Source organism: Musca domestica, unplaced genomic scaffold (genome assembly GCF_030504385.1).
Source record: "Musca domestica strain aabys unplaced genomic scaffold, Musca_domestica.polishedcontigs.V.1.1 15, whole genome shotgun sequence".
NCBI classification, from domain to species: domain Eukaryota; kingdom Metazoa; phylum Arthropoda; class Insecta; order Diptera; family Muscidae; genus Musca; species Musca domestica.
In genome coordinates this window covers 4,487,715-4,509,990 of record NW_026712207.1, presented here as the reverse complement: position 1 = coordinate 4,509,990, position 22,276 = coordinate 4,487,715, and the positions used below count along the sequence as shown (strand labels likewise).

The following is a 22,276-nucleotide window of genomic DNA, read 5'->3' as shown; positions in this document are numbered from 1 at the left end:
CACAATATTCCTAAAATGCACGAATTAAGGAATTTCGTCTGGAAATTTCGAAAAAAAAACCGAAACGGAAGTGGGGGGATTTAAGCTTTTAGAACGCATAATCCGCAGGAATTTCGCTGTAGTTATTGAAAGTATTGAATCTAGTTAATGTTAAATTTCTCGCTCGTAGTTTAAGAAACAATTTATTTAAAAAAAATATATATTTCAAATAATTTTCAATATTTAACATTTTTTCCCCTCCCCTAAATTTCAAAACTCCAACCTCCTTGGTTTATATGTTGACGGATTAATGGGCGTTCTGGCAGGTGTTGGTTGTACTGTCGGCTGATTTCGTGGACATTGTGTGGGCGGTGGTGGTGAAGGAGCAGTAGCTTTAGCAACTGGACAACGTGTGGGACTTTTTGCAGAACGTTCCGGTCCACTTACAAGAGAAGAGGGCATATTAAAAGTTGCATTTCCCAGGCCACCCTTAAGCACAGAGGATATATCAAAGGTTTTATTTCCAATGCCACCCCTAACCGCAGACGACATATCAAAGGTCGTGTTACCAGCTTTACTTCCCGTTGGCAGGGTATAACTGCGCGATGAGGCCCTTATCACCCCCGAATTTTCATTGTAATTTTCTATGGAAACACTATTGGCTGATTCCTCGGTACCCTGGGGACTGTAGGTCATGGAATAGTCGGTGAAATTACGTATCGAAGGTCCGGTGGCATTAGAGGTCTTATTCATGGTTGAATTTATTGCCACACCACCTGTGGCAAAGGAATTGGCATTCATGGAAGAGGACTTGTCCCTTGAAGTGTCCATAAATGCCATTGATTGGGGTGACCATTGTTGGGCAGAAGATTGCCTCGAAGATTCATTGAAGGCTGCAGGTGGAGGTAATTTGAAGGATTCATTATTGGGTTCCGGACCTTGACGGGCATTAAAGGTGCTATTCATGGGACATTGCCGTGTTGTAAAGGTGGCATTGGTGGGATATTGTGCTGTCTGATTGGGCGCCACTTGATATGTGGCATTTGCAGTTTTTCTGGCCGGCAGCGAATAGGTCTCATTGTTGGCTAGCTGTCGGGGACATCTTGGTGTTGAGGCCAAATTGGGATTGATTTGAAACGAATCCTCAAAGGTACTTTCAAAGGTGGGCTCCTCATCACTGAGGGTATAGGTCAGATCTTCACGAAATGGACAAGAGTTACTGGCATTATATGTTCCATAGGTTCTGGAAGCCATTGTACTCTCATCATAATCCTGGGAATCGTCATAATAGCTGGCTTCACCATACATCTCCTCAATTTGATTGGCTGCCTCTGCCAGAATATCATATATGTTACGTCCAGCACCACCTTTCAGACGTTTGTTGGCATGATTCTCGATCAGCTGCTCTTTCATCTGGGTCATGTACTGCCAACGCTCTGAGATGTTTTGGCGATCCTCATCATTGCTTTCATGGTTCCTATTGAGAATATCTTCCATCCTTTTATTTAGATCATCCTTTGGCAAGAGGAATAGTTGTGATGGCGCTATTTCCAATTTTCGTGACCAATAGATGATTTCTTTTTTGGTCACATCCGAAAAGTCATCATCATTTAAGGGATTCGTGACTGGAGATTTTGGGGTTGTCTGGGCAGACATGTTTGAATCAAAACTTTAATTTTTAACACAAAAATTTGTTGAGAACTTTTAACAATTTTTACTGATTTGAGAAAAACAAAAGTTTAAATTTTCAAAATTTTTGACAATTTGTCGAAATTTTTTAAGGGTTACCACTTTAACCAAAGTATATAAAATTTGTGGGAGGAAAATGTTTTTTTTTTTGTTTTTTTTTTTTTTTTTTTGAATGTAATTACAAACAAATATATAAAAATTTCAAAAATGTTGACAAATATTTGTCTAAATTTTTAGGGTTGCCACTTCACCCAAACTTAAATTTCCAAACAAAATGTATTTTCTCACAACACCAATTTTTCTATATGTGATTTTGTAATAAAAAAAAATAGAAAAAAAAAACTTTTAATATTTTTATCAAACATTTGACCTTTTTCATTTAGGGTTGCCACTTTAGCCAAAAAAAAAAAATTTCCAAAAAAAAAAAAAAAAAAATTCTTTCAAAAAATCCTATACTAATTTTAAAAATGTTTAAAAAAGTTTTGAGAAAAAAATTTCCAATGTTCTAGGGTTGCCACCTTTCCCAAATTAAACTTTTCAAATAATAAAATGTTTTTCTATTTTTTAATAAAATATTTAACATTTCCAAAATTTGCCACTTTACTCAAAATTAAATAAAATTTCAAAATTGAGGAGAAAATATTGGCTCCATTTTAGGGTTGCCACTTTACCAATTAATAAGTTCCGTAAATAATACAAAATTTTCTGGTAACAGAAGGCTTGTCTATACATAATATCACAAAAAAAAAAAAAAAAAAAACAAAAAAAAAAAAAAACAAACAGCCGAGCTTGGCTGTGGGATTTGAACCGCGGACCTCGGTGTGCAGCCAACTAGAAGTTGCCGTCTCTACGATCAGAGCAATTAACCCGTCTTCCTAAAGCAGCACTAAAACAAGTGTATGCATTGGAAGCAATGTAGTTGTTGTGGACAAAAAATTCATCACTACAAAAACAAAAAACTTTGCTGTGAAAAAGATCTGCCAATAGAACTTGAGTCGAACCTGGAGAGTTTCTAGTGTATAATTCGCATATGCTAATTGCAATAAGTTCGAAATATATCCTACTTTCCAGAGAACGGCCCTTGTAAGCCATCATCCACACCAAATATGCCTGATGAGCCGCTTAACCAACGGCGAAACGCGTCGCATAGTGGTGAGTGTGTGATAGTGTCTATCTGGCTTTCCTTTTCACTGCAAATTCCTGATCATTAAGCTCGTCTCGAAAGAGAAAACAAACACAAAAAAAATTTACATTTTTCATGATTGCCAATTTGCAAAAATCAAATTACCAAATAATAATTTTTTTCCTATTTAAAAAAAAATATTTTCATAACTGTTTATAAAAGTTCGACTATATTCTATTAGGATTGCCATTTAACCTGTTTAAAAAAATATACATTTTGATAATTTTTTAAAAATTAAAGGGTTGCCACTTTATCTAATATTCGATTCCCCAAATGTTTGAATACCCTTCACCATTTGGAACGAATTTCGAAATTTTCAAAAAATAAAATCCTTAAAAAATTCTGTTAAAAATTTTAAGAATACCAAATATAGTCGTTATATTGGGGTCTTGATCAAAATATCGTATATAGGGAGGAGGCTGTGATAAGATCTGGACCTGCATAGACAATTTTCTGTCACAGACTGTAGCATCCATTACGAACTTCAAATACGACATCTAAAACAATTTCGGTGGGTATTGTACCTAAAATCGTCAAAATACCGAATATAGGGAGGTACTGATATTTGGGGCCTATACGAAGACCTGGACCTGCATAGACAATTTTCTGTTACAGACTATAGTTCCCATAACGAACTCTAAATACCAAATTTGAAATTGTGAATAATGTCGCTAAAATTATCAAAATACCGCATATCGGGAGTACCGTTATATGGGGGTCATACGAAGGCGTGGACATGCACGTACAATTTTCTGACATAGGCTGTATTATTCATTACGAACTTTAAATGCGAAATTTGAAATAGTTCCGGTAAATAATGTCGCTAAAATCATCAAAATACCGCATATCGGGAGGTACCGTTATATGGAGGCTATACGAAAACGTGTACCTACATGACCCATTTTCTGTCATAAGCCATAGTATCTATTACGAACTTCAAATACGAAATTTGAAAAAATTCCAGTAAATAATGTCGCTAAAATCATCAAAATGCCGAATATCGGTGGTTCTGCTATATGGAGGTTATACAAAGTCGTGGACCTGCACAGACAATTTTCTGTCTTAAGCCGTAGCTTCTATTGCGAACTTTATATACCAAATTTGAAACAATCCCGGTTAATAATGTCGCTAAAATCATCAAAATACCGAATATCGGGAGGTATCGTTATATGGAGGATATACGAAGACATGGACCTACATGGACCAAAAGTCCTGCAGACATAGTACACATTTGAGTAAAATTATATCAACCTACTTCATTTCGTTCGGAAGCTAGAGTGATTTCTACAGACGGATAGACGGACGGATATTGCTAAATCGACATAGAATGTTATGTTGATCAAGAATATATATACTTTGTGAGGTCTAAAATGTATATTTCGAGGTGTTACAAACGGAATGACAAACTTAATATACCCTCCATACTATGGTGGAGGGTATACAAAATATTTAAAAGTTTGTCTGCATTTTTTAGGGTTACCGCTTCACCCAAATTTAATTTTTTTAAAATAACATCAATATTCTGACAGCAATATTTTTTTCCATACGTTATTTCAAACAAAAAAATATTTAATAATTTCCAAATTGTTGACAAAAAATGTGAATACTTTTTAAGGGTTGCCATACTACCCAAAATTAATTTTTACAAAAAAAAAAAAAAAAACAATTTTGTTGGCAAAAAAAAAAAAAACATTTCTATATGTAATTCCAAAAAAATATTTCAAAACAATTAAATTTTTAAGGGTTGCCATTTTGTTCAAAATTTAATTTCTCAGATAATATAAATTTTCTGACAACAAACATTTTTTCTATATGCAATTTCAAAAAATATTACAAAATATCAAAACTGTCCACAACAATTTTTAGGGTTGCCACAAAATTTAAATCACAGAAAAATTTCTTGGCAACTTTCTTCAACTTACCCACAGAACTGATGATATACGTTGCCGGCGGCTTGAGGACACTTCGTGCATATGCCCCTCGGACCACTTCCAGGGCACAGGGCTCGCCGCATACCAACAGCATACCCGGCGCCACATGACCAGCATAGCGCAAAGCCCGAGTAGCAGCTGTTAATGGTGCGTTCCACCAGCATTGAGCATTGGCCGATAAGAAATTCTGTAAAATAAATAAAAGAAAACATAAAAAAACGGGAAATCAGCAAAAGCATTCAAACACAGACAATTGTCATTTATTGTTAACGGTGCAAAAATAATAAATAAAAATAAAAAGTAAGAAAATTTAAAAAACTAGGTCTTCCGCACAACTGTTTGTTCAGTCGTTCCTTCCTCTTGCTTTCGTCATTACGCAAAATTACAGCGATAAGAAATTGGCACGTCGTTCACGTACCACCCCTCGACTAATGAATGAAATGGGGAAAAAATGGGTCATATCCAAAAAGAAAACAAAATATTTACATTGATAAAACAATGGCCGTAAATGTGTTGGAGGTAACTTTACGCAATGTTCTGAAAAAATAGTTTGATTTTTATTTTTGCAGAATAATTTACGCATGGGTTTATTTATGTAATACCAAACGCATTTTTATACGCACAAATGTTACATAGAAATGGAAGAATTACTATCTTTAATATGTGCGTTCGGTATGAAAAAAAAGTTCAAATCAGTTTTTTTCAAGAAAAACATTCAAATCAAATTTTTCAGGAAAAAAACTTAAATTCAACGGCAAAATTGTAGATTCTAAATATGAACAAGAATTCCAGGTTCTAAAACAGAACAATTTCTATAATCGGCGTTAGTTTAATAGGGTGTACAATTTTTAACGAAGCTGCTGGGCTTACTGTATGTCCTGGACTATAATAAATACTTATACCATAGCCTACATAAATAAGGTAGGACAAGAAGAGTTTTTCTGACAACAATTTGAAAATAAACTTAGACGTTTTCGTGATGGAATTCGAGCGCGATAGTGTGATTTCTTAATATTTGGCTGGAAAACCACAAGTGGCTATCGTTAGAGCACTCCAGCATTTAAATGTGAATAAATCTTTTGTGTCTCGTACTATCGCTCGTTACCGTGATACTGGTAGCGGGTAACGTATCCCGACGTCAAGGAAGTGGACGGAAGAAAACAGCAACATCAGCAGAAATAGTCCGAAAAGTAAAGAAGCGAATTGATCGATACCCACGTTGCAGTGGCCGAAAATGGCTCGTGAGCTGAACATATCGCAATATTCCATTCGGCAAATATTGAAAAATGAGCTCGGGGTAAAGTCATTGAAATTCCAAAAAGTGTAAGAATTTACACCGCAACAGAAAGTAAATAGACTCAAAGAGCTAAGCAACTGCTTCGAATTTCTCCGATGAGAAAAAATTCATTGTCCAGCAGTTTGTAAACAAATAAAATTATCGTGTTTACTTGCCATAGAGGTCAGCTGAAAATGTGCACCTTTGGTTGGCCACCAGAACTCAAGCGCCGGCCATGGTATTAATGTGGGCCCCCATAACAGCCGATGGTCGCTTTCCGCTCGTATTAATCGACCGTGGCATCAGAATAAATGCCGAATATTATTGCGAAAATATTATGGAGGGCGAATAAAAGCCTTGGACACGCAAACATTTTGGCCGCAGACCTTGGACATTCTAACAGGGCTCAGCGCCATCCAAGAATGGTTACAAAATGAGGTTATTTCCTTAATTTCCAGCGTACAATGACCACCAAAATCTCCGGATACCAATCCATTAGACTATTGTGTACGAAGTATTTTGGAAAGCAAGGCTGGCACCAAAAAATACCAAAGTGTCGATCACCTCAAGCAAGCGCTTCGCCGGAATGGGCCAAAATACCGCAGAGCAACATTCGGGCAGCGTGTGACGGTTTCATTGGCCGTTTGAAGGCCATAATTCGTGCCAAAGGTGACCAATTCGAAGAAATATAAACTTACTCTAAAATGTGATGCTATTTCCGACATTTTTTGCTTTAATTCAATAAAATTAAAAAAAAATTAAAAATAATAATGGCGTTTGACTTTGTTGCAGCTTTTTAACTCTCACTGTACATTTTAAAAATTCCATTAGTATTAATCCCTGAATATATTCATTAAAAAATCAGGTTAATTCAAATAAATGTTTTCGACCTTTTTTAGGTCAGATTAGATTTTCGACAAATAATCGAACATTTTTAAATAATATTTCGCAACAATATCCGTGGATATTTTAAGTACTATTAAGGAAGCACCATCCGACCAACGAAATACATAGTATTTCTGAATTAAACGTGGATGTTCTAAATAATTTTTTTCGAAGGACCATCGGACCAGTAATCGTGGATGTTTTTTAATATTTCTGAGGAACCATCAGTCAAAAACTTGGATTTTGAAATAATGTTCCAAAAGGACGCTTTGACCAGTAATCGTGGATTTTTAAATAGTTTTTTCGAAGGACAAACAGACCAATAATCGATTTTCATTTCATTTTTAAATTTGGATTTTTTTAAAATAATTTTTTTTTTTTAATATACCCTTAGACCAGTAATCGTGGAATTTTTAAATAATATTTCCGAAGGCAACATACATTAATCGCGGATGTTTTCTATGAACATTTCCGAAGGACCTTTAAGTCAAACATCGTAAGCATGTTTAAAGGACTTTCAGATCTCCGACACGGACTTTTTTAATGAAAGACAAGATCAATAAACTCGGCTTTTGTAGTTAATTTTTTCCACAGACCATGGAGAAAAAAAATTGTGATTTTTAATTAAATTTTGTTCAAACGACTCTTAAGCAAACAATATTTGTTTTTTAATGATTTTTATCAAAGAACTAACGAACCCATAATCGTGGATTAAAGAGATACCTTTTTTCAAAAGACATACAGATTTAGAATCGTGGGGTTTTAAACAAAATTCATAAGATTTCTGACCAAAAATCGTGGATTCTTTGAAATTTTGTTTGTAGATTTTTTAAGAAATATTTTCGAAGAGTTTTTGATCAACAATCTTAGGCTTTGAATGATTTTTTAATGATTTTGCTTTAGAGCACTTCAAGACCAACAATCATGACTTTTTCATTGATGTAGCTTTAAAGGTCTTTCGTTAAAAAAATCATGAATTTTTTCAATGACTTTCAGGTCATTTTTCATTGATTTTTATAATAATTTTTAGAAAAAAAATTACAACAACAATTTCTGTTTTTTTTTTAAAGAATTTTGTTCAAAGGATATTCAGACCAACAGTCGTGGATTTTAATGATATTTTTTTCATAGGACTTATGGAAAAATTTTCATTGATTTTTTCTTAGATTTTTAAATGAAATTTGTTCAAAGAACTTTCAAACCAAAAATTATAAATTAATTTCAGAGGACTAGCAGACCAACAATCGATGAATATTTAAAGAATTTGGACCAACCTATATTGATTTTTAAAGGATTTTTAAAAGGTTTCCAGACTTTAAATGACTTTCAGACCTATTTTTGGTCTACAAAGGATTGTGTTACTGATTTATTTTTTTTTTTTTTTCAAAGTACTTCAGACTAACAGTCGATAAATTTTTAAAGAACTTGTTTTTAGAAGAACTTTTTACATCAACAATTGTTGGTTTCGAAAAAACTATTTTCAAGGGCTGCCAGGCTAAAAATTGTGGATTTTTATGATTTCCCTTCAAAAGGCTTTCACACAAAAATTCGCGTTTTTTTTAATATTTTTTACAGAAGACCTTCCGAACAATATTCATTGACTTTTTATGAGAATTTTTTAAGAATATTTCAGAACAACAATCGCAGATTTTTTAAGGAGGAATTTTAAATAAAATTAGAAAAATATTTAGACCAAATTAAGGGGGTTTTTAAGAAATCTCTTTCAAAGAAATTCGCTAAAATAATCTAGAATTTCATTAATGGATTATAGATATTAAGATAAATATTAAGATAAATTTTAAAACACTGATAGTGTTTATTAAAGGGGAGGTTAAGACCATTAATTCTATTTTTTTAAGTTCTTTCAACTTTCAAAATTCTTTTAAAGGATTTAAAAGCCAACAAAAGAAGACTTTTGCAAACCAACGATATTGATATTTTGAAAGGACTTTCAAGTAACAAAACTATAATTTTTTCATTATTTTTTTGTAAAATAACTTTCGGAACCAAATGGAGCTGGAAGTCAACATTTTGGTCAAATGAGCCATAAGTGGCAGGACTTGAAGTGTTTCTTACGGTAAAAAGTGTTCGCATCATGCTACCTTACATAATATCATTTTTATTTTGCTTTTCTTTTTTGAATTTTCCACAAATTTCAATGATGCTCATTGTTCATATCGAAATGTCAAAGTTATATGGAAAACAAAAAAGTTTTTTTCCAACAAGTTTGCCTTGTTTACAATACAATAAATATGTTTTTATTCATGTTTTTTTTTTAATGTCCCGCACGTATTGTCGTACCGAGAACACATGATGCATTTATCATGTTAAACATTGTATTCTAAACTTTGTTGACACATGTGCGTCGGAATAAAAACAAAAATTGAATTTATTCTAAATGATAGTTGAAAAGTGAATAACAAGGTTGGTTTTTTGTTGCATAAATGGTTCATTGACTTGGCAGCTCTGCTGGCATGACAAGTATGAGTAATTTTTGGTGAAGTATACGTTAGGTGGATTTTTGAGGACATGTAATACAGGATTCAAAAAGTGGCGGACTCGACAGTATTGAGATAAAACTAGACGATAGTGACAATGATTGGGGTTTTTATTATTATTTTTTATTTCAACTTTATATTTAAATATTTTTTTATTTTTTTTTTTAAGAATATTTTTGAAGGTCCATAAGTCTTATAATCCCAATTTCTAGCAGAATTTTTTTAAAAGAACTATCAAACAATTATTATTATTTTATTCGAGCAATTAGCGTGGATGATTAAGATATTTTTTAAACCCCCTTCAGAGCACCAACAGTGAATTTTTTGAAAAATATCTTGACCCGATCTTTAGCTCCCCAAACGCAGATTATTTAAGAATGTTATTTAGCTCTTATCATTACACCAAATGTGGATTTTTAAATGAATTATTTTTTGAACCTTTATCACAGTGACATACGTGTATTTTTTGAGGAATATTGTTGACTCCCCCCAAATCCTCGAAACGTGGATTTTTCACGAATATTGTTTACCACCTTCAAACTACGAACCATGAATCTTGAAAAATATAGAGACATGTTTTTTAAAACATTTTTTAACACCAGTCAGAGCTCCAAACGTTGATTTTTTTCATGAATATTTTTTACCACCTTCAAACTACAAACCATGGATTTTTAAAAATAGAGAGACATGTTTTTTTTTTAATATTTTTGAACAACAGTCAGAGGACCAAACGTTGATTTAATAAAAATATTTTCACATAAACTTCAGAGACATAAACACGGATTTTTGTGTGGAGTGTGTTACATCAATTGATTCGGCCAAAACGTGTCTCCTTGAACTAACTATTTTAGACCTTAGGTCTCTTTGGACCAAATCCGTTTCAGGACCAAATCCGTTTGAAGTCGATCTAGCCATGTTCGTCCGTCCGACTGGCTGACTGGCTGGCAGGTGCGCACCATAACTCTCGAAGGGAGTAACCGATTAGGTCCATACTTGGTACATTAATTATCAAACTTAGACGAGTTCGGAGATGGACAATATCGGTACACTCCTTCTGTTACCAAACATCCACCAAACCCACCAAAAATCCGATTTGGCTCCAATTTCGCTGATCCAAATATTTCCATCAGTGCTTCGTCAAATCCGAAAATGGATCATATCGGTCGACTGCATCAAGTACCTCCCCCCCAAAAGGGTCAAAGTTTTGAATAATTATAACTCTTATTAATTGACATGTAAGAGTCCGATTATCTTCAAATTACACAGATCACAATATTTTTATTAATCCAAGGTCTGGTGGGAAAATAGAATATATTGGTCCACTCCTTCTGGTACCTCCCATACAAAAGGGTCAACATTTTAAATATCAATGAAGCTCATAAAACGCGAACTCAACATTCGATTCTATTTACTTGGTACATCTTAATATTTTTATCAGCACAAGATCTGCTACAAATATGGTGGAGATCAAACCATTTCTTCTGGTACCTCCGCCACAAAGGGTTAAAATTTTAAATAACCGAAATGCTCTTAAAAGGCGGAATAAGCATCCAACTCTCTTCAAATTTCACACATCTCAATATTTCTAGCAACACAAAATCGGGTATAAGGAAGGGTTAGAACGGACCACTCCTTCTGGTACCTCCCACATAACGACTCAAGATTTTGAATAACAATGAAGCTCTAATGGTACCCCCGATATTCGGTATTTTATGATTGTAGCCAAATTTTTCACTGAATTTGTATGAAAATCCACAAAAGCAGTTTCTTCTGAGTACTCTTCAAGAGAGTAAGAGTATTTTCTATATAGGTTAACGATATCGTATGTCCCCCCCATAACGATACCTCCCTATATTCGGTATTTTGATGATTTTAGCTACATTTTCAATGAAATTGTATAAAAATTTATAGTAGAAGTTATTTCTAAGCACTTTACCCCCTGGAAGAGAAAAGCCTATATAGGTCCACGATAACGTATAACCCACATAGTACCCCTCCCCCCCCACCCCTCGATATTCCATACTTTGACGATTTTAGGGACATTATTCACTGGAGTTGTTTCAAATTTCATATTTAAAATTCGTAATGGATACTACAGCCTATGACAAAAAAAAAAAAAATTGCGGATGCAGGCCCATGTCTTCGTATAGCCTCCATATAACGATACATCCCTATATATTGGGTATTTGTATGATTTAGCGACATTTTCCACAGGAATTGTTTCAAATTTCATATTTAGAGTTCGAAGTTGAAACAACAGCCAATGACAGAAAATTGTCTATGCAGGTCTAGGTTTTCGCATAGGCCCCATACAGCAGTAGCTCTCTATATTTGGTATTTTTGAAGTTCCTAAAAGGATACTGCAGCCTATGACAAAAAATTGGATATGTAAGCCCATTTCTTCTTATAGGCCCCATATATCTGTACCTCCTTATATTCGGTATTTCGACTATTTTAGGTACAATATTCACCGGAATTGTCTATGCAGGTACAGATTTTCGTGTAGCTCCGATAAAACCTTCGTATATTCGGTATTTTTATAACTTTACCTACATTATTCAAAGGTCTTTTTTTAAGTTTCATACTTTAGTATTGTAATGGACTAGGACAAAGTTGCCTATGCAGGTCCATGTCTTCATGTAGACACAAATATATAAGGCCATATTGGTTTTAACGGAGTTTTTTTTTTTTTTTTTTTTTGAAAAATCTCCAAATTAATTCCAAATGCTAGAGGGTATTCAAAGTTCAGACCGGGCGAACTTACCGGTTTTTACTTATTAAATAATATCAAAACCATAATAAGTTAAGAATCCTTTTTTTTTTGGGGGGGAAGTGTACCGGCTTATACCCGCCGATTTTTAAGAAGAGCCATACGACAAATATTTAAAATGTTTAAAAATATTTTCCTATCTAAGATTATAATCGTGGATTATAGAGAATTAAAGGAACGATTTTTTATATTCGAAATGTATGTCAATTTCTCTCACTTCCGATCACACTTAATTTGATCTAATTATTTTTTGGCTGGGAAAAAAAGATTTCTCAAATAAATTTCAAATCCAGTTGCTTGTTTAGAAGTGTTGCACATAGAAAGTTCCGCTGTGGCTAACAAGTTCAGATAATTTGCTCGTACATTATTGTGGCGGTGTATGCATCTATCTATCACTCCAGCTATTTATGGTTTCCTTTAGATGCAGACGACAGATACATTCCTAGTAACTAGCAGCGGCAGAGCGGCACGTCCCACTACTTTTTTTTTGGTAGGGACGTGGCCGTTACAAATACGAAACCAAAATTAATTTGTTCAAATAAGGTTTCAGGTTGTTAAAATACAACAGCAACAACAACAATAACAACAACAAAATACAAACAATAACAATTTAATTGAACGTGCTTCAAATGTTAGTTAGATTTATCAAACGGCGGAAGTTTGGAACTAGAAAAAAATTAAATTCAGAAGTACTTGTAATTTGTTCGAAACGAAATGAAATTTCACATGAATGTGTGTGGTGGGCAGGCATGTGGCGGCGAATGCTTGAGATTTTTTTGTTTTTGCTTCGTTCGCCGTTGCTGTGTGAAATGTGCAACGTAATGACATTCATTGCAAATGAAATGAAAATAGAGTTGTTGTTGTTGTAATTACAATAAAACAAAGTCACATAACCTAATTATAAAATACCTGCCCTGGCCATATGTGTTCCATTGCGAATTATTAATGGCAACTAAATTATTCCTATTAGACTCTAAAAATGAAAATGATTCATAATCTAAGTCTAAGTTTTAAAACCGGTTTAGATGGAATAACAGTTTTAGAGATTAGTCTATTTTTTTATTTTTTTTGAAATTCTTAAAACGTGTTTGGCAAATGTAGATTTAGCATACCCTACACCACAAGGTGGTGGTGGAGGTATCCGGAGATTTTGGTGGTCATTGTGCGCTGGAAATGATGGGAGGAACCTCATTTTGTAACCATTCTTGTGTGGCGCGTGCTGAGTGCGATGGTGCTGAGTCCTGTTGGAATGTCCAAGGTCTGCGGGTAAAATGTTTGCATGCCCAAGGCTTTAATACATCCTCCACAATATTTTCGCGATAATATTCGGCATTTATTCTGATGCCACGGTCGATTAATACGAACGTTGAGCGACTATCGGCTGTTATGGCAACCCACATCACCATCATGGCCGGCGCTTGAGTTCTGGTGGCCAACCGAAGGTGGACATTTTCAGCTGACCTCTTTGGCAAGTAAACACGATCATTTTATTTGTTTACAAACAGCTGGAGAACTTGGACAAATATTTTCTCATCGGAGAAAACCAAATTCGGCAGTTTCGGCCAAGCGAAGCAACTCTTTAACTATTTTGAGTCTATTTTCTTTCTGTTGCGGTGTAAGTTCTAACACTTTTTGGAATTTCAATGGCTTTACCCCGAGCTCATTTTTCAATATTTGCCGAATGGAATATTGCCATATGTTCAACTCACGAGCCATTTTTCGGCCACTGCGGCGCGAGTTTCGATCAAGTCGCTTCTTTACTTTTCGAACCATTTCAGCTGATGTTGCTGTTCTCTTTCGTCCACTTCCTTGACGTCGGGCTACCCTACCAGTATCACGATAGTACGAGCGATGGCACGAGACACAAAAGATTTATTCAAATTTATATGCTGAAGTGCACTAACGATAGCCATTTGTGGTTTCCAGCCAAATATAAAAAAATCACTCTATCACGCTTGAATTCCATCACGAGCAGCTTGTTTTCTGGAAAATTCTCAGCAAAATGCTTTTGTACGTTTGTAAACAATATAATGAGCTGTCACTGGAATAATTTTAACAGCTGTTGGATAAGTGGCTTAGAAATGACATCAGTCTGAAGTTGGTTGTAGTTGATTCATCTCACCCTGTTTACCCTCTTTTGCCATATGGCTGAGGGTACAATTAAATTTTGTTGCACAGTGTAATTTAATTTGATCTACCATGACAAGACCCATGCCACTTCCTTCGTAAAAAATTTCTGGATAACTGCTTTATTTTAATTTATACTGCATTTTTATACCCTACACCACAAGGTGGTCAGGGTATTATGTCTTTATGCATTTGTTTGTAACAGGCGAAAGGAAACGAGATAGAGTCATAGTTCCTTTTGATAATCTGCACAGAATCACATTCTAAGTCGATTTATGGATGTCCATCCGTCCGTCCATCCGCCTGTCCATGTAAACAAAGTGCAGGTCGCATTTATTGTTCTATTCAGATGAAATTTTGCACAAATACTTTGTTTGACCCAAGGACGAACCCTATTGAAATTGGAGAAAATCGGTCAAAATTTCGCTATAGGTCCCATGCAGATTTTCGTCCAATTTGCCTCATATTGTGGACCAAACTTGTAATATCAGTCCGAAAAGTATGGAATTTTGCACATACAACCAAATTAGGTCTAAAAATAAGTATTCCAAATTTGATCGAAATCGGTTCAGATATAGCTATAGCTTCCATATATATTGTTCATCCGATTTGTTATTTTTGTCCTCCGCACCCGTAATATGCACTCTGTAACAACAATATTTGGGGAAATATATCAAATAAAACTCAGAAATACATTTGCTAAATTTTATCGAGATCGGTTAAGATTTGGATATAGCTCCCATACATATATCTTCGTCCGATTTACGTTTTATTGTGCACCAAACTTTTAATATTTGTCTAAATGGGATGGAATTTGGCACTTACGACCGAATTGAGTCTAGAAGGTAGTATGCCAAGTTTGGTGAAGATCGGTTCGGATATAGCTATTGCTCCCATATATATTGTTCATCCGATTTGTTGTGCAGCGCATATTAAGTTCGTCATTACGTTTGTAACTCATCGAAATAATAATTTTAGACATAACAAAGTAGATATATATATTCTTGATCAGCGTAAAATTCTAAGACGATTTAGTCCTGTTCGCCCGACCGTCCATCAAAACGAATAAAGATCGGAGGCTAAAATTTTGCACAGATTAGTCTTTTATCTGCAAACAGGTCAAGGTCGAAGATGGATTATATTGGTCAACGATATCATATAGACAACACCACATCCACCCCCTCCCCCCAAAAACGTACGTATGCAGGCCCACATCTTCGTATAGCCTCCATATAACGATAACACCCAATATTTGGTATTTTAATTATTTTAGCGACATTATTCACTGGAGTTGTTCGAAATTTCGTTTTTAGAGCTCGTAATGGGCACTACAGCCTATGACAAAAAAATGCGCATGCAGGCCCACATCTTCGTATAGCCTCCATATAACGGTACCTCCCAATATTCGGCATTTTGATGATTTTAGCGACATTATTCACCAGAGTAGTTTCAAATTTTGTATTTGGAATTCGCAATAGGCACTACAGGCTATGATAAAAAATTACGTGTGCAGGCCCACGTCCACGTATAGCCTCCATATAATGGTACCTCCCAATATTCGGTATTTTGATGATTTTAGCGACATTATTCACCGGAGTTGTTTCAAATTTCGTATTTAGAGCTCGTAAGGGGAACCAGAGACTCTGACAGAAAATTGCGTATGCAGGATCAGGTCTTTGCATAGGCCCCATATATCAGTACCTCCCTATATTCGGTATTTAGACGATTTTATGTACAGTATTCACCCAAAATGCTTGCAATTTCGTATTTGAATTTGACAGAAAATCCAGGTCTTCGTATTGCCCCGATATAACGGTACCTCCCTATGTTCGCTATGTTGAAGATTTTAGCTAAATTATTCATCGTTTTTTTTTCAAGTTTAGTATTTGAATATTGTAATGACTTATGACAAAAGGTCCCTATGCAGGTCCACGTCGTCGTATAGACCCCAATATAACGGCTATATTCGATATTTTTAAAATTTTAACAGAATTTTTAACAGATTTTATTGTTTTTGAAAATTTCCAAATTCATTCCAAATGCTAGAGGGTATTCACAGTTCGGCCCGGCCGATCCTTCTGCTATTTTATTTGTTTAAACAGAAAATCATATACTTTTTTGTTTATCCCATGATCATAAATTGTTATGAGTGTGTGATTCGGTTTAAATTTTTTAGCATAGCTGCTAACTTCCCAGACAATCATGTGTGTTAATTCAAACTAACCACAATAAATATTTTATTTAAATTACCTCATTCTGACTAATATCTAATGAAAGCGTATCGTAAAGAGTCGCTATCTAGAATCATTTATCTGCAATAAATTCATTTTTTGCTTGAAATAAATTGTGAATTTTTCCACTTTGCAGTAGTATTCGAAGTAATTTGAACTTGACAATAAAAATTAAATTATTTTTTTTTTGCAATAAAAATAAAAGTGATTTATTTTTTTTTTTTTTTAAATTTTTTCTTATCGTATTTTATCAACGATATTTGCATTTAAATTGAGTTTTGTTAATTTAATTTTTAGAATAATTCAAGATAAACTTCACACCATAAAATGCTACAAATCAGGAAATATAGATGGGAGGTTTATTTTAAAACAATATCTCCAATTCCTGTATTTCAAGGAGTATTTTTCTACGCTTTTATAAGTCAATAAAGTTTTCAATTAAATAAAATAAAATTAGTCAAAATATCATAAAAAACAAATAAATAAGCACCTAAGTTCGGCCGGACTCTCCACCAATTTCTTGTCATAGGCTGTAGACCTTAAAGGACCTTCAAATACGCAATTTAAAAAAAATCCGTTGAATAAAGTTGCTAATGTCATCAAATTACCGACTAAAGGAGGTACCATTATATGCGGGGTATACTAAGACGTAAAGCAGCATAGACAATTTTTTGCCAAAGGTCTAAGTATTCAATACGAACTTCAAATACAAAATGTAAAATAATTCCGGTCTATAATGTCTTTAATACCATAAAAATACCGAATATCGAGAGGTGCCGTTATATAGGGGCTATACGATAGCGTGGACCTGTATAAGTATTTTTTCTTATTTTCATAGGTCGTAGTACCCATTAGGACTTTCAAATACAAAATTTAAAACAATTTTGTTGAATAGCGTCGCTAATATCATCAAAATACCAAAAAAAGGCCCCGTAAAATGGGGGCTATACGAAAACATGGACCGACATGGTCCATTTACGAACTCCACCTGTCAACTGACAAAATACACATATACAATAGCCAAGCGGAGAGACGGATATCGCTAGATCGACCAAGACTTTTACGCTGATCAAGAATATAGGGGATGAGATGAAAAAACTGCAACCAACTTCAGACTGCTGTCATTTCTGTCCGACAGCTGTTAAAATTATTCCAGTGTCAGCTCGTTATATTGTTTACAAGCGTACAAAAGCATTTTGGTGAGAATTTCCAAAAAAAAAAAAAATATTCGTGACGGAATTCAAGCGTAATAGTGTGATTTCTTTATATTTGGCTGGAAAACCACAAGTGGCTATCGTTAGAGCACTCCAGGATTTAACTGTGAATTAATCTTTTGTATCTCGTTCCATCGCTCGTTACCGTGATACTGGTAGCGTAGCCCGACGTCAAGGAGGTGGACGGCAGAAAACAACAACTTCAGCAGAAATGGTTCGAAAAGTAAAGAAGCGACTTAATCGAAACCAGTGTCGCAGTGGCAAAAAAATGACTCGTGAGCTGAACATATCGCAATATTCCATTCGGCAAATATTGAAAAATGAGCTCTTGTTAAAGCCATTAAAATTCCAAAAAGTGCAAGAACTTACACCGCAACAGAAAGAAAATAGACTCAAAAGAGCTAAAGAGTTGCTTCGCTTAGCCGAAAGTGGTGAACTGCCGAATTTGGTTTTCTTTGTATCCGATGAGAAAACATTCGTTGTCCAGCAGTTTGTAAACAAACAAAATGATCGTGTTTACTTGCCAAAGAGGTCAGCTGAAAATGTGCACCTGCGGTTGGCCACCAGAACTCAAGCGCCGGTCATGGTGATGGTGTGGGCAGCCATTACATCTGATGGTCGCTTCCTGCTCATATTAATCGACCGTGGCATCAGAATAAATCCCGAATATTATTGCGAAAATATTCTGGAGGGTGTATTAAAGCCTTGGGCACGCAAACATTTTGGTCGCAGACCTTGGCCAATCCAACAGGACTCAGCACGTGCCACCTAAGAATGAGGTTCCCCGCCTCATGTCCGGCGCACAATGGCCACCAAAATCTCTGGATACCAATCCGTTGGACTAATGTGTCTGGAGAATTTTGGAAAGCAAGGTTGGCACTAAAAAATACCAAAGTGTTGATCACCTCAAGCGCTTCGCCGGGAATGGGCCAAAATACCACAAAGCAACATTCAGGCAACGTTTGACGGCTTCATTGGCCGTTTGAAGGCCATAATTCGTGCCAAAGGTGGCCAATTCGAACAAATCTAAAATTATTCAAAAATTTGGTGCTATTTCCGACATTTTTGCTTTCATTGAATAAAATTTAAAAAAAATATAGCGTTTGAGTTTGTTGCAGTTTTTTTTTAACTCACCCTGTATTTGCACAAAAAATATTAAATAATGTTGTTGCAAAATGGTCAGGCTAAAAAAGGATAATTTTTTGTTGTTTTTATAAAAACAACGTTTGTTTATTAGTGGAGAACGATGGTAATGTTTACCAGGGGGTAAGGCAGGGAATACCTAGGTTTCGAAAAGAGCCGCCAATTCTCATCGGTTCCCTTGTTTTGTTTTTGTTTATGTCCGGGATATTCTCTCCAGAAGTTATTTTAAAAATAATTTCTATGACAAAAAAAATATATATTTTTACCCAAGTGACGAGAAGCTCAATAGAAGAGGAACCAAAGAATTAAATTAAACTAAAATTCTTTTGGAAAGCCTTTTAAATCTTAGAACCGCACTTATAAACATTTACATCTTTCTCCACTTGTTATGTTATAGAGTCTAGGGACGTGGACAGACAATTTTTTGTAATAGGCTGTAGAATCCATTACGAACTTCAAATATCAAATTTGAAACAATTCCGATGAAAATCATCAAAATACCGAATATCGGGAGGTGCCGTTAAATTAAAACAATTAAATGCATTTATGACTGAAATCTGGGATACGGTAATTTGTTGAACTACCTGATGCATTATATACCTGCAGTTCAAGTTTCCTAAAAATTCAAGAATTTTCACACACACCCTAAACCTATTAAACGTAATATTCATATTGTTAATGAAACTAACAGACCATTGCCATTTAAAAAAAAAAACTCCAATTTGAAATCCATTAATCACTCGTTTCCGCTTATTCAGTCAATTCACTTGATACGAACACACCCTATTATTATGGCAAATTTTTGAAAAGTTGCAATCACACGGAAATAATTCTAATCTGGAAACTTATCCTTGTTCGCGACTTTCGTGTTTAATTGCCATTAGTTTTTTTTTTTTTTCAGAACAAAACTCTAAACTGATTGATCGCATCATTTATTGTGATGAAAGTATCACATTTCCTAATCGAAAAAACAGCAAAAAAAATTCGATTCTAACCTTGGCATTTTCAAAAAAATAATTGAAACAAACCCATGTTCGGATATGTGAAACAAAAGGCGAATATGATTTCATATTCAAAAAAGCAAAGCAAATCACCAACTATCCCACGATAATCGTGGAGGTGAGAATTGTACGGGTGTTTTGTGTCAAAATCAACAAAAAAAAAAAAAAAAAATAAAAAAAATAAAAAAAATTGAAAAAAAAAAATGTTTCCAATAAAATAAAGCAATTCTCTGTGACATTGTATTTGAATGGAGCTCTGTTGACTGCCTCTATTTACTTCAAAAATTAACATCATTAAACTTTTTTGTTGTTGTTATTTTTGTTTTGTTTTATTTGTTAATTTGAAATTCGTTAATGAAACAAAGCAGAACAACTAAAATGAGTTATTATTACTAACATAAAAAAACTGGCAATAATTGTTTCTCTGGCGGTTTATTTTGAAAACACAAGTGTGATTCTGAGTTCGTAGTTAAGCGTTTATCGTCTGTCTGTGCCCGGCAGGCCACACACAATGCTGCTGCTGCTACTGATGATTTTCTATTCACTTTCAAAATCTGTTTCTGTTTTTTTTTTCTTGTTTTGCTGTGATTTAATGTTTCAATAGAACACCTCTTAAATGGTAGCGCCATTTGACGGCCAAAGTAGAGGCTTACAAATGACAGTTCATTAACAAAACTCAAGTTGAAGCTCAAAGTTCAAAAACGCTGAAGCACTCAACGCAACGCAACGCGGCAAGCCAGGCTAAGCTGTGATTATGAAATTAATACCTGCCTAAGCTTTAAGAAGATTTGAATGTGTGTGTGTGTGTGTGTGTGTGTGTGTGGGAAATGATGGAAAAACTGAGGTTAGGAAGAATCAGTCAGCTTTGTCGACAGATATATACCCTCAGAAACAGAAAGTCGTGTTAATTTAAGAACGGCTTTACGGCTTTGGCGAGAAGGTAGCATAGAGACATATGGCTAAAGAAGGGTATATATCAACTGATACGGTCTCATCGAAATAACGGTTTTAGACCCTAAGCCCCTTTGAGCCAAATCCGTTTTAGGACATTTGAAGCCGATCTAGGGATGTCCGTCCGTCTGCCTGGCTTGTGTGCACAATAACTCTCGAAGGGAGTATCCGATTTGATTCAAACATGGTACATTGTTATATTATTGTCAAAATTATAGAGTTTGGAGATGGGCAATATTGGTCCACTCCTTCTGGTGCCTCTCCCACAACAGATGGGAATTTAAAAAAAAAATATTTTACTGCACAGAAAGAGAAAGAACAATCCGATTTTTCTCCAACTTTGCAAATCCTAAAATATTTGCATTAGTCAGGTTCAAAAATTCACAATGCCGGTCCACCCCATCAAGTACCTCCCCACAAAGGGTCAAAATTTTCAATAAAAAACGGTAAATTAACATCTGACTCCATTCAGACTTGGCACATCACAATAATATTATCAAACTTTGATCGAGTTTGGAGATGGACAATATCGAACCATTCCTTCTGGTACCATTTTGCTAAACTTGGTTTTGGTAGCAAATGTCCTACCTTACCTCTACCCAAAATTTAGTAAAATTTAAAACTTTTGCTACACTCGGTGTTCGAATTTCCATAAAACTTTGGGTTCATTAATGCTACACAAGAACAAAGACCTATTTTTTAAATTTCCGATATCCAGCTCTATCTTTCCTCGTGTACAACATTTAGTACTATTTAGTACTTTTTGGAATATTTTTCCAAATCCAATCCAAAAAGTGACTCTAATACCAAATTTCAGATTTCCAGCTCTACAGGATGAGATGAAGAAAAAACTGCAACAAAATCAAACGCCATAATTTTTACATTTTTTTTTTTTAATTTTATTGAATGAAAGCAGAAAATGTCGGAAATAGCATCAAATTTTAGAATAAGTTTAGATTTGTTCGAATTGGTCACCTTTGGCACGAATTATGGCCTTCAAACGGCCAATGAAACCGTCACACGCTGCCCGAATGTTGCTCTCCTCTGTGGTATTATGGCCTATTCCGAGCGAAGCGCTTGCTTTAGGTGATCGACACTTTGGTATTTTTTAGTGCCAACCTTGCTTTCCAAAATACTCCAGGCACAATAGTCCAACGGATTGGTATCCGGAGATTTTGGTGGGCGTTGGAATTGATGAGAGGAGCCTCATTTTGTAACCATTCTTGGGTGGCACGTACTGAGTACAATGGTTCTGAGTCCTGTTGGAATGTCTAAGGTCTGCGGCCAAAATGTTTGCGTGCCCACGGCTTTAATATACCCTCCAGACGGGGGTTCCGATCAAGTCGCTTCTTTACTTTTCGAACCATTTCTGCTGATGTTGCTGTTTTCTTCCGTCCA

At 34.9% G+C, this 22,276-nt stretch overlaps 2 protein-coding genes across 2 annotated transcripts in view; both read right to left on the bottom strand.

The window, feature by feature from the left end:
• Window positions 1-22,276, bottom strand: part of LOC131800512 (mucin-17-like) — a 42,818-nt gene that overhangs the window by 8,466 nt on the left and 12,076 nt on the right. Inside the window, exon 2 of the mRNA XM_059119557.1 lies at window positions 4,774-4,969. Coding sequence (XP_058975540.1) covers window positions 4,774-4,969 — 196 coding nt within the window. The remainder of the gene's footprint in view (window positions 1-4,773; window positions 4,970-22,276) is intronic.
• LOC131801226 (uncharacterized) lies at window positions 151-1,739 on the bottom strand. Its single transcript, XM_059119559.1, has one exon. The coding sequence runs from the start codon at window positions 1,633-1,635 to the stop codon at window positions 250-252; it is 1,386 nt and encodes a 461-aa protein (XP_058975542.1). The 5' UTR covers window positions 1,636-1,739; the 3' UTR covers window positions 151-249.